At 54.4% G+C, this 18,399-nt stretch overlaps 1 protein-coding gene across 8 annotated transcripts in view; it reads right to left on the reverse strand.

Moving 5' to 3' along the window:
- The window catches only part of MARK2 (MAP/microtubule affinity-regulating kinase 2), a 174,744-nt gene that overhangs the window by 3,324 nt on the left and 153,021 nt on the right, over window positions 1-18,399 (reverse strand). For 5 of the 8 annotated variants that reach the window (XM_015420556.1, XM_015420558.1, XM_015420557.1 and 2 more), the window contains 7 exons: window positions 15,999-16,098; window positions 15,663-15,775; window positions 11,936-12,068; window positions 9,024-9,193; window positions 8,061-8,158; window positions 3,047-3,190; window positions 1,607-1,858 (listed from right to left, as the gene is read on the reverse strand). In XM_015420556.1, coding sequence (XP_015276042.1) covers window positions 1,607-1,858; window positions 3,047-3,190; window positions 8,061-8,158; window positions 9,024-9,193; window positions 11,936-12,068; window positions 15,663-15,775; window positions 15,999-16,098 — 1,010 coding nt within the window. The remainder of the gene's footprint in view (window positions 1-1,606; window positions 1,859-3,046; window positions 3,191-8,060; window positions 8,159-9,023; window positions 9,194-11,935; window positions 12,069-15,662; window positions 15,776-15,998; window positions 16,099-18,399) is intronic. The other 3 variants (XM_015420561.1, XM_015420560.1, XM_015420559.1) reach the window with 1 other exon arrangement.

Genomic DNA, 18,399 nt, shown 5'->3' on the forward strand with positions numbered 1-18,399 from the left:
TTGGTCATCACCCCCCCCCAATAAAAGTCACAAGCCTTTGAGGAAGCAATGCCAAAACCGCCCCCCTCCCACAGATCACCACAGACCCTCGGCATCTTGAGGAAGAGCAGGGAAGGCATTTTTTTTTTTAAAGAAAAAAGGTAATTCACAACTGACCCAAAAAAGCTGCCTTGAGGGACAGGGCGGGATTGAAAGGGCCCAGCGTGCTGCCCCCTCCCCAATTACAGTACGCTGCTGGGCAGGCAGGGGGATCTGGGAAGTCGGCTCTGCCCACGACACGCCCACCCCCAAACCTCTCCTCTAGTCCCACCTACTCTTGGTCCTCACTCACTCAGATGTAGGACCCCCCCCCACACACACACACGTGTCCAGCCTCTGGCCCTTGAGTGCAGCCGCAGCCAACCCTCCCTCCAAAATCCCGGACTCCACGTTGGCACGGGGTGGGGGGGATGGTGACACAGGGGCAGGAAAGCAGGCGGCTGCCTGTGAACAAGAATCTGCAGCGGCCTCCTAGGGAGGAAGCCCTCGCTTTGCTCCAAAGTTTTAATTAACGCTGCTGCTCTGAAGCCCTCCATGTCCTGCAAAGAGACACTTGGCTTCCCAAGGCCCAAAGGGTGGGGGGGCTCTGGGAAGAGCAGAGGGACAATTCAGCTACTTGAATCTGCTGGGCAGCTGGGCACGTCCCCCCCCCTTCCATTCCATCCCCAACAACCCCTGGCTCCCCAGGTCGTCGTCCCAGTCCCCGCTCCAGATCTCATGCTGGAATCTACCACCTGTAGCATCCAATGGCCCCCTCTACGCGGTGGAGTCTGGTGAGCCAAAATTCCACTTTGTGAGCTCCTGGCATTAAAGTTGTGACGGAGCAATTTGGCTGCTGCATAAATGAGTTGGCTTGGAAGCCATCCTCCCTGAGCTAAGACAAAAAATGTGTGAGCCGGAGGCTGAAAAACCGTGAGCCAGCTCACACTAACTCAGCTTAGAGGGAACACTGGTGGCATCCTTCCCTGGCTGTACCTTCCCTTCTGCATCTCCCTAGAGAGGGAGCTCCTCCTCTGCCCCTCAGGTCCGCAAAGAACGGGCTCAGTCAGTGCTGGAGAAAGCAAGGACTCCCCCACCCCCTTTCTCTCCACTATCTGCTATTGCAGCGAGAATGCTCCCCAAGCCGACTCATGGGGCTAGTCCTCCTGGACCCCACCAGATGTGGTTAGGAAAGGATCTCCCCTCTCTCCCTGCCCCCCCCCCGAAAAGTGGCTTAGGCCCCTCCCCGGGGGGGGGGGGATGGGACGTGCAAGACAGTGAGCTGTGCCTATAATGGCTGGGGAGATCAGGGCACTGTACGAGGAGCGGTTCCACATGGATACGCACGGGAGCTAACCTGCATGCATGCTAACCTGGGAGAAAAGTGAGCTTGGATCGAGGTCCTTCCACCCACCCCCTCCCTTGCACTGCTCCGTGAGCAATGGCTTCTGGGATTTATCGTGGAACAGCAAAGCACGACAGTTGAACGTGGGGACAGGGCTGGGGGGGGGGGACAGGCCTCCGCCTGTCCCGTCCCACCGCTGTGCTAGCCCCCCCCCGGGTCCCCCGCGCCCACGCCCCGTCTCACCTGCGCACGAACTTGGAGGTGAACTTGCTAAAGAGGCTTCCCGAGGCGCCCCTCCTGCCTTGGCTGTTCCCGGAGGGCGAGGCGGGGGTCATGCCGTAGGGGAGGTTCTGCTGGTCCCGGACCTGCCGGAGCTGCCCGGCGTGGAAGGTGCTGCGGCTGGAGACTCCCCGGGGGAAGTTGGTGCGCTCGGGGAGGGCGCTGCTGATGTTGTGGGCCGAGGGGGAGGCGACGGGGACTCTCTGAGGCGCGGTGCTGCGGAGCGGGAAAGGAGCAGAGAGAAGCAAGGTCAGGGGGGACTGCGGCTTCCCATGGGGCGGGCCTGTCTGGGAGCCGGCAACCAGCCGGGCTCAGGTTGAAGGGCAGCTCTCTGGCCAGGCCCCGTGGCTGCCGCCAACCTGGTCTACCTTTGCGGCTTCATCTCAGAGGATTGTAGGGACTGAAATAAGATGGCTACGTGGAAGGACCCTGGGGGCTTTGTGCATCCTCGCAAAGTGGCAAACCCTCAGGGCCCCTCGAGAGGAAGGGAAGACCCACCACGCCGGCTGGCAATGGAAGGACCTCTCCAGGGGAGCTGTGGCATGAACCACGAGGCCTGCCTGCTACCCAGCTCATGGGTGGATCTGAAACTTCGGTCACCAGAGAGGAACAAGGGTCCAACACAGGCACCCGCAGCTCTCTCTCCTCGAGCCCCATTGTGCTCCTTGGACCCCTTGTCGGCAGCTGGTTTAAAAGCGGGGCCACGCTTAGGTCTTGGTCTGTGGCTGGAGAATACGACCAAGGTCAGTGGCACCAGCTGAGAAAGAGCGAGAGAAGAAACAGGGCTCCTTCCTCCCCAGGGTGAACAGAGGAGGAGACGCCCTCGCCTTGGCACCCCCCTCAGTTCTTCACTCCCATCCGTGAAGACCGAGGGACAGGCAAATGGGGGAGGGGCTACAGGTGTGTAAAGGGGAGGAGCCTGACGCGGCCCTGATCCTGCCGGCTGACATGGAAGAGGTGATGTGTCAAAGATTGCCTTGCCCAGATTTGAGGTGGCGTGGGGGAAACCACTCTGCTGCATGGGGTGGGGGAAGAACCCCGGAATCCTTGGCTTCTAAATGACACACTCTCTCCCCCCCCCTCTCCCCGCTGGTGCCCACACTTGGCTCTCTCCAGTACAGCTGCCATGTCCAAGAGAAGACTTCTGGCATCCCTCTGGTGCGTTCATCCCGTCTCCAAGGTGTTTTGAAAGAGAATTCGCACCAGGCCCCGGTAGGTGTCTTAAGCTCTCTGCCCCTGGCTGTTACCCATCATGCCGCTTGCCTCCGGGCCCTAAGCGAGCGCACATACGGGGTGGGGTGGGGGGTCGGGCTCCAGACATGGGGCAGGACAGCAAACAGAAAACTGGCGAGGGGGGAAGGGGGGGTAGAAGAGGCACGGAGGTGCGCCCAGCCGCCCACTTGCCTGGGTCGCTGCGCCTCACAGTTATTGTCGGAGGGGGGTTTGGAAGGGTGCACCGAGGCAGACATGGATTTCTGGTGCTGGCGCGCGGAGCTCACGGCGGCGGAGGCTGAAGCGGTGGAGGCCCTGGAGCCTGGAGTGGTTAGGCTAGGAGGGGGGGAGAAAAACAAGCAGGGGAGAAGCACAGATTTAAAGGGAGGGGAAAGGAAAGAGGACGGAGGCGGCCGGCTGTATCTGTAGCTGACCCCAAACGGTGCCCACGGCGGGGGCCCCCACCGACTCCCCCGGCTAGACCCCACTGCCCTCTCCCTAGATCCACAGTGCCCCCTGTGCGGAGGCCGTGAGCTGGATGAGAAAAACTGCTTCGGGGTTGTTGTCCCCCCCTCCCAAAGGGAACCTGCATCTTTCCCACCTCCACCAAGAGGTTCTCCCTAGTTTTAGGGTGGACCGATTCCCTACTGCCCGATTTACGAGCCCCATGGGACAGCCCCCCTGACCGCCTGCCCCCTGGAGCACAGAAGAGGCAGGGGCACGTTGCCCTGACCGCACGCGCGAGGGCAGCCCACGCTGAGCAGCCTTTCCCTCGTAGAGGATAAAGCCCTTCGCTCTCCGGGCTAGTCGAGCTGTGATTTGCTAATCCGGCACTAACCCCGTCTGACAAAGGGAGCTTTGCCTCCTGAAAACTTATACCCTGAAAACCTTCCCTCTTGAGGTGCTCCTGGACTGGAATCGAGCCCACCTAATACCATCGCCCCTCCCTGCTATAAACCTTCCCTCTGCCTCCTTCTCATTATCTCGTCATTTACTGCAGTTTACCCCCCACAGCCATGCTTTTTGGAAGAAAGGGGGTATATGTGGGGTGGGGGAGATAAAACTGCAGCAAATAACTTTCCTCCCCCTCCCTCCCCCAATAGGAGGCCTGCCAGTGAAGGCCAGACTGGAGCTGCCAAAACGTAGCAACCCGCTCTGCCTCCTGCCCTTGATAACTCACGTGCCGCTCATAAAAAAAGATGATTATCTTAATTGGCACCAATACAAGACTGATCATTTGACTGGGGGAGGGCTACATTTGTCCTTCTTCAACACACTTTAGTCCCCCGGACGTGCTTTCTCTCCGTCAAGAAAGGAAAGCGCAGCTTCCTCGATTGATGCCCGCGTTCCCGGAACCCTCCACCACGGATACAGCCGCATGTTGGTGTCCTAGGGTGGGTTGGGGGGGGGGAAGCAAATATACAATATACAGCCCAGTATATGTGTATATGGGGGCAGGCGACAGCCATAATGGCAGGGCAGGAATGGCTTTGGATGGAGAGGAGATGGAGGGATGGGGGGGCTCGTGGCCACGGAAAACCCCGGCAGCCACGTTGTCAGGCAAAAATAAAACGGGGGTGTGGGGGGATGCGTGCATGTGTGTGATGGATGAAGAATGGTGGGTCACAGGGCCGCTCCTTTCCAGTCAGGCCCTAGCCGAAGGCAAGACAGGGGCGGGGCACAGTTGGAGAAATGTTCTGGGGCTCGGGCGAGAGCAGAGGCCCAACACCGGAGACGTGTTTGTGGGCTAACCTCAGCAAAGTTATTTGTAGTAGATGACCCCCCCCCCGTGCCCGCGGAGGTCTACCCTGAAAGAATGCTCCTCCACATTTCAACGTACGCCACACTTAGGCAAGTTGTATGTTATCGTCTAGCCTTCTCCATTACATGGAAAGCTACCGTGTATAGGGAACCTTTTTTGGGGGGAAGAGATGCATTTCCATCTGTCTGGCACATTGTCGTTCTTCCCCTCTTCCAAGGAGCTCGGGGGAAATGAGCGAGAGTGGCATCTGTGCCGGCAGAGACCCACATGTGCCATACGGACAGGGTTAGGGGGAAGGAGGCCCGGGCTTGGAGGGGAAACTAGAAGAGAAGGTCGGTGTCCACCCGGTGGCGCCCTCTCACCTGGGACTCAAGAAGGCTCTGTGTGATGCAAGCTACAAGAACATAAAAGCCCTGTTGGATCAGGCTAATGTCACTCGCTCTACACAGGGCTACCCCTGACCCGGAAACTCCAGCTGGTCCAGAACCCAGCGGCACGGGTCCATACAAGGACCCCACAAATGGCACATATTCGACCTGTGCTGTGTGAGCTGCACTGGATACCAGTGGAGCACCGGGTCAGGTTCAAGGTTTTGGTGCTTGCCTTTAAGAAGAAGAGATTGGATTTATACCCCCGCCCTTCACTCGGTGTCTCAGAGCGGCTTGCAATCTCCTTTCCCTTCCCTTCCCCTCCCCACAACAGACACCCTGTGAGATAAGTGGAGCTCAGAGAACTCTTTCGAGGACTGCTCTTGAGAGAACAGCTCTGAAAGAACTTGTGACTACCCCAAAGTCACACCAGCAGCTGCAAGTGGAGGAGTGGGGAATCAAACCCGGTTCTCCCAGATCAGAGTCCGCGCTCCTAACCACTACACCAAACTGGCTCTCTTAAGCCCCTTAACGGTCTGGGACCCACGTGTCTTCAGGACCACTCCTCCTGGTATACCCCCCAAAGAGCACCACGCTCTGCAGATAAGAACTTACTTGTGGTCCCCGGCCTGTGGGACCTCTGGCTGTCCTCAACCAGGGCCAGGGCTTTTAGTGCCGTGGCCCCAACCTGGTGGGACTCTCTGCCAAGTAACCATCCGTGCCCTGAGGGACTTCATGCAGTTCCGCAGGGCCTATAAGGCAGAGATGTTCCGCCGGGCATTTGGCTGAGGACAGCGACGGCATCCATCTAGCTGGCACTCTCGCCCCTTTTGCCTCCCCTCTCCAAGGCAGTGGCCATCTACTCAAGTTGATTACTTCAGTTTCATTGTAATTTTAACGTTTAAACGTCAAACTAATATGAATATGGTTGTTTTATCTACAGTACACCGCCCTGAGCCCTGATTGGAGTGGTATAAAAATTGAACCTAATAAATAAATAAAATAAATAGCGGTCCATCTAGTCCAGCCTCCCGTCTCACACAGAGGCCAACCAGTTCCTCTGGAGGGCCAACGACAGGGTATAGAGGCCATGGCCCGTCCCCTGAAGTTGCCTCCTGCCACTGGTTTCCACAGGTATACTGCCTCCAGATGTGGAGGTTCCATTTACTTACCATGGCTGGTGGCCACTGATAGATGAGCTAGACAGGAAGGGAAGGGCACACAGGACGGCCCTGCCCCAACCACCCCTCACCTGGCTCCGATACCAGCTGGCACAGTGGCCTGCAGTTTACCACTTTAACACATCCAGCGTGCTGAAGTCACAGCTGGCCCGTAGCTACATTGGGGGCGGCGCTATTGGGGGCTCTGCCCCCTTCCTTAAAGGGCCAGCCCCCACAAGACTTTTTTGAGAAGATTTTTTTTGAGATTTTTTTGAGAAGAACTGGCGCTTCTTCCCAAAAGCATTTAAAGGGATCCTTTAAATGCTTTTGAGAAGAAGCAGGGGATGGCGTGCACCCCTGTCCCTCCCCTCCTGCAAGATTTAAAGGGCCCTCCAGCTGACTGGCTCCCCGCCAATCAGCTGAAGGGCCCTTCCGATCTTGCAGGAGGGGAGGGAGAGAGGTGGCCGCTGGTCGCTGGGCTCAGGGGCGGATTGGACATAAAAATAATGGCAGCCCCACCAGAAAACTTTTTGCCCCACAAGCCACAGAATCCTGGCCATGGGCCTGAGTCGTAGCAAACCCCGGATGCCCCTCCGATCTTTCAGAGTGGGGGAAACACGGAGGGAGGCGGGTGCTCATGACTGAACCACTGGGGCCAAAGCCCACAGTCGTATTTACCCCACAAACGTATGCTGGTTTTGGGACTGTTTAAACTCTCGAGGCTTTCCCTCTGGAGAATCCTGACCACTGTCGTGTGGCAAGGGCGCTGACGTGGCCTCCGTACCTTTTGGGGGAATTAGTATTAAAGCCATTCTGACCTGTAGTGTAGCTCTGGCCACATGGGCTTCAGAGAGGAGCAGAAATCTAATTTATCTAGCTGGAATCATTCAGACCACTCTATGGCCAACTGGCCCTTGAGGTTTGGCCCAGGCAGTGGCAAAACGTCTCGGTGTTGGATCCTGCAAATGGTGTCGCTATTCCATGGCGGAATGAGCCTCACCCTGACACAAGAGGGGAACAGCAACACCATTAGTGGAACAGATCAGCAGGATTTCACCCTTTGCACTGCTTCGGCATGCAGGCGGGAAGACAAGTCAAGGCTCCCCGACATTATGAAGCTCCACGCGCACAGAAAACGAGCGTGTCGGGGAGAAGTAGAAAAGAGCAAGAGTCCAGTAGCACCGTAAAGCCTAACAAAATTTGTAGCAGGGGCTGAGCTTTCTCCACGCCTACTACCTCTCTGCATATCGCACCTACTACCTCTCTGCTGTTGTCATTCGGCATCTGAAAGCACTCCACTCTCCAAGACATAAAGACAGATGGACTCCCATTCCAGCTGCAGCTGACGAAGTGAGCCGTGACTCACAAAAGCTCCTCCCCTGCCACAACTGTTGTTAGTCTTTAAGGTGGCTATGGGAGTCTTGTTCTTTTCTGCTGCTACAGACAAACATGGCTACCCGTCTTGATCTACCTCCAAGGGAAGAGAAGGGTAGCATTCTACCGTGCAACCGTCCTGCGGTCTCAACTGCAGGAACAGTTTTAACTGAGCCATGGCCAGTTTGTCTGTGTCAGTCCTCTAAGTCCCATGTCAGCAAACAGCAGCTGAAGCGACTGCTCAGCTGAGCTCACCTGGGAAGCAGACAAAGCCCAGGCCCCCGGCGAAGAGAGAGGACTGGTTCTTACAAAAGCCACGAGACGGGGCAAGCAGCTAATTGTGCGCGAACCGTCTCTTTGCCCGCAAGCTACGCCTGGCTGCGTGTAGACCGTGACCTGCAAAACGGGCACGAGAGACTCAGCATCTCTCCGCCACCCAGAACTTAAAAACATTAAATAAGATCAGCTGATGCCGCAGCCTCGCTCCCGAGGCCTGGCGAAACATGGCGTCCGAGCTCCCCGGCCCCCAGATCACCCCATACCTATCTTTGCCGTTCTGGATGGAGTTTTGGCCCAAGCTGGTGTGCTCCAGCATCGGTGAGTTGCGGCTCCGGTTCGTGCTGGTCGAGAGGACGCTGTTCTGTGGGGGAGGGGGCACAGACACAGAGTGAGCAGGAGTCCTTCCCCACCCCAGATGCACAGATCCCACCAAACAGCAGGGGGCAGCACCGCCAAGCCACCGATTCAGGGAAAAAAAGTCAGGGACAGAGCCTTCGGAGGGGAGTTTGGGTCCCCAAGAACAGGAGATCGCCAAGGAAGGTGTTTATTTAGCTCCACTTCCTTTCTTGCTACCTCCTCCTCCCCCTGAAGGTTTCAACACAAGCTTCCAACAGCAGTTTTCAGCCTTAGCGTGCAGAGGCAAAAAACCCCAGAACATACAAAAGTAACATTTCTGACATGCAAAAACCAGAAAAGCATTTTTTAAATGCACTTCTGCCAGGTTCCCGAACTGACTGATGGCCACGCAGGACAGCAGACTTTGGGTTGCCCTTAACTCATCCTGCGGGGGTACACTACCATCCGCACGAATCACCCCCGATTCTCCTCCCGCAACTACCAGGGCCTGCATGCGTTCACGGTGGCCCCCAGGTCGGAGGCAGAGAGCTCCTTGCTTTGCATGCAGAAGGTCCCAGGTGCGATCCCCGGGCAACTCCGGTTAAACGGTCTCAGGTAGGAGAATCTCAGGAAGGAGAATTCTTGGAAACCACTCAGAAGTGATTCCCCCAGACACAGAGAGAGAGACAGACAGAGAGAGAGAGAGAGAGAGAGAGAGAGAGAGAGAGAGAGAGAGAGAGACAGACAGACAGACACAGAGAGACAGACACAGAGAGAGAGAGACAGACACAGAGAGAGAGAGACAGACACAGAGAGAGAGAGAGAGAGCGCCAGAGAGAGATGCGCTACGACCGGACCGGAGGAACCCACACCCGCAAGCAGAGACTGACTGTGGAGGGGGAGGGGGTGCTCCTCTTTCGCTCGAGGCCCGGCAGTGGGCTGGCCGGCACTTTGACGGTACTGCTAGCCTTCCGGTCCCGCTCCTCTTCGGGCCTCTTGTTCTCCGCGTTGGCTGCCTGCGTTTTCTTGGAGTACGACGTGGATGTTGGGATTGTTGGTACTGGAGGGGGGGGCGGAAGAGAAGTGTCAGCGGGGCAAGGGACGGCCCAGCCCACTGCAAACCCATCTGCTCGGGCAGGCCTTGGCTTCACAGCCACGGGGAGCAAGCTCTCCTTTGAACGAGCTGCCGAAATGGAGCTGGCATTTCTGGAGCCCCAAAGCAGGAGTCAAGCCCCAACTGAAGAGCCTTTTAAGGATAATACGTGGCTGCAAACTGCACAGAGCGGTAGGGGCTTTATTCGCTCGTTTTAAAGAATATGATTCTAGCCATCTCTGCTGTGTGTAAAGACTGAAAACGGGGCTGCTCTGGAGACCAGCGAGGAAGAAGAACTGGCTTCTAGCTCCTGGAAAGGCACCCCCCTCCCCTTGACTACATCGTAAGACGAGCCCTGCTGGGTCAGACCAGTGAGGGTCCATCTAGTCCAGCATCCTGTCTCACACAGTGGCCCCAACCAGTTTCCCTGGAGGGCCAGCCATGGGGCATAGAGGCTGAGGTCTTTCCCTGATCGTGTCTCCTGGCTCTGGGATTCCAAAGTTTAGTGCCCCTGAACACGAAGGTTCCCTTCAGTTACCATGGCTAGTAGCCACTAATAGACCTCTCCTCCAAGAATCTATCTAATCTCCAGGCCAGTTTGGCTGGAGATCTTGGAGATTTTTTTGTCATCTTCTGGGCGTGGAACAGCCATCACTGGGGGTATGTGGGGGAGGTATTTGTGAATTTCCTGCACTGTGCAGGATGACCCTGGAGGTCCTTTCCAACTCTATGTTTCTATGATTCTAATCCCCCTTTAATGATGCCTATGCCTACGGCCATCACTGCATCCTCTGGCTGCAAAGTCCACATTTTAATCACTTCTTGAGTAAAGGAGTATTTGTTTGTCCACCCTGAACCTACTGCCCACCAGTTCCATTGGATGCCCTCAAGTTCTATCGTTTTAGGAGAGGGGGGAAATTTCACTGTCAACTCTCTCCACCCCATGTACAATTTTATAAACCTCTAGCATGCCCCCCCCAGTCGTCTCTTTTCTAAAACCGAAAAGCCTCGTGCTCCTCGTGCCTTCACCCGTCCGTCCCCCCAACATGCCCCTGACCCACGTCTCCCCCTCATGGTCTCCTGCAGCAAATCCAGGCTCTCTTCCCACCTACCACCACAACCTGGCAAGAAGTACTTAAAAAACCCAGCCCAAATCAAAGACAATTATCTAAAGCGTCTAATTTTACCTAGATGTCAATACCAGTTATCTATCCCATCTAATCTGTGAATAATGTTGAACTGATGGGTGAATGTGCACTGGAGTCATTGTATGTGTTCCCTGGATGTGGTGGGGAATGCCCACAAGCAAACGCCATCCATGGGGGGATTTTACTTATTAACCAGAGAACATGCATAGTTTTGAGTGATTCAGGATGCTAGACCATCGAAAGGCTATTTCGCACAGCCTGTGTGCAAATCCTCCACACAGAGGCTCCGTGTTCAACACTCCCACGACGAGAGATTTAAAACATGGAATCCACTGCCAGAGGGTGCAGTGATAGCTACAGGCACAGACGGCCTTATAAGGGGATTAGACAGATTCATGGAGGTCTATCAGTGGCTACTAGCTAAAGGGAAACTCCATGTTCAGAGGCACTAATCCTCTGAATCCCAGAGCCGGAAAGCCTTGGCCTCTCTGCCCTGTTGTTGGCCCTCTATAGGAACTGGTTGAGACCACTGTGTGAGACAGGATGCCGGACTAGATGGACCACCAGTCTGATCCAGCAGGGCTCTTTTTATGTGCACTGTCCGGCATGACTGGATTATGCACGTGGACAGGGAAATGGAAACAATCCATTTGCTTAACAGCTGTACCTTCTTCACAGTGTCCGATAGACACTGTGTCCGATAGCCTTGTGGCAGCAAACTGAATTATGGGATGTGCTGAAAAGAACTTGTATTTTGTCTGTCTAGGCGTCAGCTTCCTCATAGGACACCCAAGTTCTAGCATCATGACAGAAGGAGGGAAAAAAACCCTGTCCACTTTCTCCACAGCGGGCAGGACCTTTAGACCCTGAAGATCTTTGCTGGCGGGAGGATTTCCCTCAGTGCAGTGCAATGTTCCCTCTAAGCTGTGGAGTCCTGTGAGCAAAAATTCTACTTTGTGAGCTCCTAGCATTAAAGTTGTGAGCGAGCGATTTGGCTACTGCATACATTAGTTTGCTCTGGAGCCATCTTTCCTGAGCTAAGGCAAAAATGTGTGAGCCGGAGACTAAAAAACTGTGAGCTCGCTCACACTGACTCAGCTTAGAGGGAACACTGGTGCAGTGTGAGCTCCCCGCCTCCCCCCTGCTGCAGCCTCAAGTGCCCCCTGAAATGTTGCTCCTGGGGGACGGCGGCCCCCGAGGGCAGTGGGGGGGTGAGGGGAGAGTCTGAGATCGGCTGCAAGATTTTGGGGGGGGGGGGAATTGGCAAAAACAGACAGGAGAAATGATCAGGGTTAATTCAACCTGTTTTTATCTACCAATCTATTGTGTCCTCTTCACACTCCATTTTCCCCACCAGGCACCTTTTCCCTCATGTTCTTTGCTCCTTTCTGCATCTTTTCCAGCCCTCTGTGTCCTTTCCAAGACGCAGCGATCAGAAAATCCCTTGCTTCAACACCACTGACTGTTTTATTTCCCATCCCCTTTGCCTCTGGCGCAAGGGAAAACGCTCCTCAAGTCCCCCTTCCTCCGCAGCCCCCAGAAATGCCGAGGAGGGACTCACCCTGGTCGCTGAAGCGGCGCTGTTTGGGGTTGGCCGACACGCTGCGCTGTACCTTGTGCGACGGGGAGGGGGCGGTGCTGTTGGTGAGGTCGGGCTGCGGCCGTGGCTTCAGGGTAATGCTGTCGTTGTCAAGCTGAAAGAGGGGGGGGGGGTTGGAGAGTGAGAGGGAGGCCCAGTCCCTGAAAAGGGCTCTAGTGCCACAAGATGCGCCCAGTCCGTGCGGCCCTCAGGCCCCGACCCCGGCAGCGATGGAAACACACTTTTCAAGGGTTGATATAAAGGCCGTGGTCCTGTCAGAAAACGGCACCGGGGAATGGGACCCCAACCTTGCACCTTTAAATTACATAATCTCTTCCTAACTGTTGAGAAACATTTGAGGCAGCGAATGTTTTGAAGGGTATTTGTTGGGGGGGGGGGGCTTCTCCTCTGGCCTCACTGAGGAAAATCTTCCAGAAAGTTCTGGCAAATGCCGGGCCGGGGGCTGATCGCCTATTGACAGAAATGTATTCTTAACTGTTTGAATGGTGTTTCACATAAACTGAACGCTGCACACTGGCTTGGAAGAGGGAGTTCCGGCCTGAAGGCCTAAAATTTAAGAGACCCAAAGGGAACAGATATGTAGTAGGGTGCACAAATCAAAAACAAACTGCTTCAATGATTCTACAAGAAGATTGAACTTTCCTTTTTTTAAAAAAAGCAATAAACCCCCAAATCTGCAGGTAGTACAACGGGCTGACAGACCCTGAGGGCCCCTGGAAGGAAGAGTTGGGGGACCAGTGGTGAATGGGGGGGTGTCGGCAGCTCAGCTACAAAAGTCCTGAGCAAAGGGGCGATTTATTAAAGCCAAAACATATGTGAATTTTTACACATCAACAATGTCTTCGAACAGGCAGCAGAAGGGCAGTTAAGAGGGCCAGGGGTCTATCAGCATCACCTCTACACCCATGGACAAAGGCTTCCTTTTATAAAGACATAAATTATCTTTGGCCAACTAACGTCACAGTTTGTTTTCCACTTGTGGCCTGCTTGATTTTACTTCAGCTCGTTCCGTTACTGGCTCACTCTGAAGGTTTCATCTGATGCTTTGTTTGGACTATAACCTGCCTCAGCGAACTTGAGGCAGAAAGGGGGAACACACAGGTATTGAACAAAAGTGGTGTTAATTTTTCAAAAAGCACTCGCCAGGTCAACACCAGGCAGTTGTTTGAGAGGAAAAAGAGTGCTTTAAAAGGCAGGGCCCAGCCCTTGGCAAATTGACATCCGGGCTGCCATTTTATGTGCTATCTAGAAGTTTCAGGAAGGAGAGGGGAGATGCGCCTGGCAGACAAAAAATGTAGGCCTCCCAAGCTCCTTTCAGGGCATTCCCCTCCTTCAGAGGTTAGGTGAGCAGGAAAGAGAGAGGGAGGCTTTTGAGGGGAGGCACCCCACCAACGGAGTTCCCCTACCAAACAGGTCAATGAAGCACCCATATTATTTTCAGTTTGCGGTTATGTGGAAAACCTTTTTTTAAAAAACAACATCCTACGGGTTTTTATGGTTCACTGGTTTCTTGGACTTCTGCTCAGGCCTGTGCTTGCTTGTAACTGATGGGGGACAGTCGGAGCAGGCAGCTCTGCTGTGTGAACCCCTAGGCAGCCAAGGCACAGAGAATGGCTGTTTATCAGCACCATTTTTAGTCATAATGACACAGTGGAAATCTAGAAAACATTTCTTCTTTGGATGTATTCTATTGTTCACTAGAATGAAAACTGCGGAGAGAGAAAAAGTCTCCTCAGCCTCAAAACTGAGGTGAGGGAAAACACAGAGGACAGCAGTGGAGATATCCTCTCCTCCTCAGCAGCAAAAAGAGAACTGAGGGAGTAGCGCCCCTCCTCACGTGAGCATTTTGGCGGGAAAAACCTTTTCCGTGGCTGGCCTGCGACTGCGCAGCCCCCCACGTGTGCCTGCACAAAAGACCACTTGATGAACAAGGGTAATAGGTAAGTGCAACCTCGTTGTCTCTGGAAGTAGAAAACAGCAAGAGTCCAGTAGCACCTTAAAGACGAACAACATCTGTGGCAAGGGAGGAGCTTTCGTGAGACACAGCTCACGTCTTCTTTAAGGTGCTACTGGACTCTTGCTCTTTCCTACTGCCACAGAAGAAGAAGAGATTGGATTTACACCCCCCGCCCTTCACTACCCAAGGGAGTCTCAGAGCGGCTTACAATCTCCTTTCCCTTCCCCTCCCCACAACAGGCACCCTGTGAGGCAGGTGGGGCTGAGAGAGCTCTGACAGAAACTGCTCTTTTCCAAGGACAGCTCTTATCAGAACTACGGCTTGCCCAAGGTCACATCAGCATGTGCAAGTGGAGCAGTGGTGAATCAAACCCGGTTCTCCCAGATTAGAGTCCGCGCACTTAACCACTACACCAAACTGACTCTCAGAAAGACTAACATGGCTTCCCATCTTGATGGGTCTCTGATCTGGGTCTCTCTGCTTCGCTGCTTCTTTTAATTTGGTTCCCATTATACTCCGCTTTGCAGTCTCGTTTTAAAAAGTGGAAAAAAAGAAGAGCGGCTTGCAAGTTCCTACAATAAATAACGCCTCCCCCTGCCAGGTGGAGATTCTGGTGCACTTAAAACAACAAAACAATAAAGGCGCCTGAAAGAACCTGGCCCTGCGTTGGATGGCCCAGGCTGGTCTGATCTCAGAAGCTAAGCAGGGTCAGTCCTGGTTAGTATTTGGATGGGAGACCACCAAGGAAGTCCTGGGTCACTATGCAGAGGAAGGTAACAGCAAACCACTGCTGTTCCTCTCTTGCCTTGAAAACCCTGCAAGGTTGCCATGAGTCAGCTACGACTTGACGGCACTTCTCTCTCTCACACACACACGCACGTGCACACAGATCCTGCCCCAAGGTAAGCATGCAAAGTAAAGGCAATGTGCATAATATTCCTTTGTTCTGCTCTGGCATGCCTTGGAGAGGGGCCAAAAACCTCAGCAATCCACTGACTTGACCTTTGAAGAGTCTCATTCAGCCCTCAGAAGCTTCTGAATACGCAGGAAGCTGCATTACTGCACTCACCCCGGATGCCTCTTCTGTGCTTGTGTGCAACATCACACGGACAGGAACAGGCCAGAGTGACGCACACCAGTGACGCCGGCGCTTCTAGCCTAAAAATGAACTGGTTCCCACTGTGATATGCCCCCGTGCAAATCGTATTGGAGTCATTCACTGGAGAGGGGGAAAGAGGCAGAGCGATGCAACTCTGTCCCCACAGAAGATTGTGTCACTTTTCCATTTTTACTGCTATGTTCAGGCTGCGTGTCAACTTTAGTTTGTTTCTGCGTGGAGATAGAAAAAGACACAGTCCTGGCTGCAGGAAGCTGCAGAGATGGGAGTGAGAGAAGGAGAATGTGTTGGGACGCTGCTGGGGTGGCTGAGAAAGGTGGCACAGAAGAAGGCAAGCCTTGGCACCGAGTTTTCGTTTCCGGGAATGAAAGATATGCTCAGGAGCCTCACACTAAAGCCCTTCACTGATGGAGCTTCAAAAATCCAGGAAGGAGCCCCGCACGGCAGAGGGAAACTGCTGCAGCCGAAGCTGTTGAATGGGCCGATGGCAGTCTGTTGCCTTGGCATCCGGAGACACAGGAATCGCCTTGGAACCCCTGCCGCATGACCCGCCTTACCAATTACCCACACACACACACCAGCCACCACCCCGGTGGGCTCCGCTGCTCTCTCACCTCTGAGTTTTTGTATCCTAGCAGCAGATATGTAGCCATGACTTCGTTATACTTCTGGCTGACTAGCGAGTCCTGGATCTCCTCGCGGGTGTACCCCATGGATATCATGAGCTCTGCGGGACAGCGGGTGGGGAAAGGAAAAGGTCAGGGCTCCTTCAAAAATAAATACGTTAAGGAATAACAAAAAGAGCTGTCTGGAAGCCGGGGGGGGGGAGAGGGTTTCAGAGCTGGGAGGCAAAGTGAGAACCGAGGTCACGGCCGCAGTGCTTCTTGCCCGCGTGGGTTCTTGCGCGATGCTTCACCCGCCTCCAGCCCTTCCCCGCCCCATAGCCACACCTGTCCGCCTGGGATCCTTGTAGTCGGGCAGAGGCTCCACGTAAGGCTTCAGTTCGTCGTCCTCGTGCCCCACATTCATCCAGCGGTCTTTCATGATTTGCTGTCGCGAGAGGGACAGGTGAGCAGACAAGGGAAGGAGGGGGGGGGACACAATAAATCGGGGGATACGGTGAGGCTACACCCCACGATGGGAGATATTCCAGCGCTTCTGTACAAGCTCAATCCTAATGGAGCTGCCTTATACTGAATCAGCCGCCCATGAGTCCACCAAGGTCAGTGCTGTCTACTCAGACTGGCAACGGCACTCCAGGGCCTCAGGCAGAGGTCTTTCTCATCACTTCCTGCCTGGTCCTTTAAAAGGACCTCCTGCATGCAAAATATGAGAACGCCCACAGAGCTCCTGTCTACTGAGACAGACCCTTGGTCTATCTATGAACACATGAATCAGAGCCTCGATCCATCAAAGTCGGCACTGTCTACTCAGACTGGCGGAGGCTCCCCAGGGTCTCAGGTCAAAAGTCTTTCACATCACCTCCTGCCTGGTCCTTTTCACCGGAGATGCCAGGGATTGAACCTGGGACCTTCTGCATGCCAAGCAGAGGCTCTTCCACTGAGCCACAGCCCCTTGGACTAATACTGCAATGTTCCCTCTAAGCTGTGGAGTCTTGTGAGCAAAAATTCTACTCTGTGAGCTACTGGCGTTAAAGTTGTGAGCAAGTGATTTGGCTGCTGCATCAGTTAGTTTGCTCTGGAGCCCTCCTTCCTGAGATATGCCAAAAATCTGTGAGCTGGAGGCTAAAAAACTGTGAGCTAGCTCACACCAACTCAGCTTAGAGGGAACACTGACTGCCACCCCCCACCCCAAATTTTTAAATGGTATCTACACTGGCTGCATGTGGGGGAGTGGGGAATCAAACCCGGCTCTCCAGTTTAGAGTCCACCGCTCTTAACCACGACACTAAACTGGCTTCCCCACCACACCTCCTACCAGAGATCAAACTGGGGACCTTCTGCATGCAAACCCTGGACTCAGACCCTGGCTATGGGCCCTTAAACTCAGGACTAGGATTAGGTGGCCAAGGATTCCCTCCAGGCCCAGCCTGCTTGGCTCTGCAAAGTTGCTCAAAAGCAAGGGAGAGAGACAGAAGGGGAGAGAACAAACTCCCTCACTTGCCCTCCATCACTTCTTTCACAGACTCTTCGAGTATCTGAAGGGCTGCCACTTAGAGGAGGGCAAGGGGCTGTTCCTGTGGGCCGCAGAGGAGAGGACTTGCAATAATGGGTTTAAATTAAGGGCGGGAAGGTACCGGCTGGATTTTAGGAAAAACTTTTTTTACAGTCAGAGTTGAGCAACAGTGGAATCAGCTGCGTAGGGGAGGTGGTGAGCTCCCCCTCCCTGGCAGTCCTTAAGCAGCGGCTGGACAGACACTTGTCAGGGATGCTCTAGGCCAGTGATGGCGAACCTTTGAGAGACCGAGTGCCCAAACTGCGACCCAAAACCCACTTACTTATCGCAAAGTGCCAACACGGCAATTTAACCTGAATACTGAGGTTTTACTTTAGAAAAAACAACTCATACATTAACTTAAGATGATCCAGACAAAGTAAGGACAGCAATCCCAAATGCTTTCACTTACTTAAAATTATTTGGCAGAGAATTCGACACTTTAATGATGGTCTGGGCCTGGCTGGGGCGATGGCACGCGTGCCCACAGAGAGGGCTCTGAGTGCCACCTCTGGCACCCATGCCATAGGTTCGCCAGCACTGCTCTAGCCTGATCCCGCACTGAGCAGGGGGTCGGACTGGGTGGCTTGTACGGCCCCTTCCCAACTCTATGATTCCACGGTTCTAAGATAACAAGAGCCTTTCAGCACCATCCTCTCCTACGGACTTTTGTTTTCACAGCCGCAAGCGCATACCAGGGCAGTAATTAGTGCCTAATTTTAAAAAAGCACACACACACCGTTTCTCTGAGCTACCATTTACTTGGTAACTAGGGGGTACTGGGGGAAGGGCAGAAAAGGGAGGAAAAATGGAGAGAGGAGGTGGATGCCTCCCTCCGAGGAACACGCGTGGTTGACCGGAAACCCCAGTTTGCTCTGACCACGTGCCAAGATCCCCCCCCCCCAGTGGTTATTCCTCTCCCTCCCACTCATTCACCTCCCTCCGCTCTTGAGGAGAGCGGCAGGGGGCCTCGTCCCCGATAAGGAAACACCAAAAGGCGCCCTTTTGAATCGAAGAGGGTCCCCACCGCCTATGGCTAAAATTATACCTGGCAGGGGAGACAGCAGTGGAGGCGTCTGGCTGCCAGAATGCAGCCGCTCCCCACTCTCCGCAGGAAGGGAAGTCTGGGGGGGGGGGGGTGCTTAAATTGTCTACCAACACACAACCACCACCACA

This window comes from Gekko japonicus, unplaced genomic scaffold (genome assembly GCF_001447785.1).
Source record: "Gekko japonicus isolate JY-2015 unplaced genomic scaffold, Gekko_japonicus_V1.1 scaffold713, whole genome shotgun sequence".
Lineage (NCBI taxonomy): Eukaryota > Metazoa > Chordata > Lepidosauria > Squamata > Gekkonidae > Gekko > Gekko japonicus.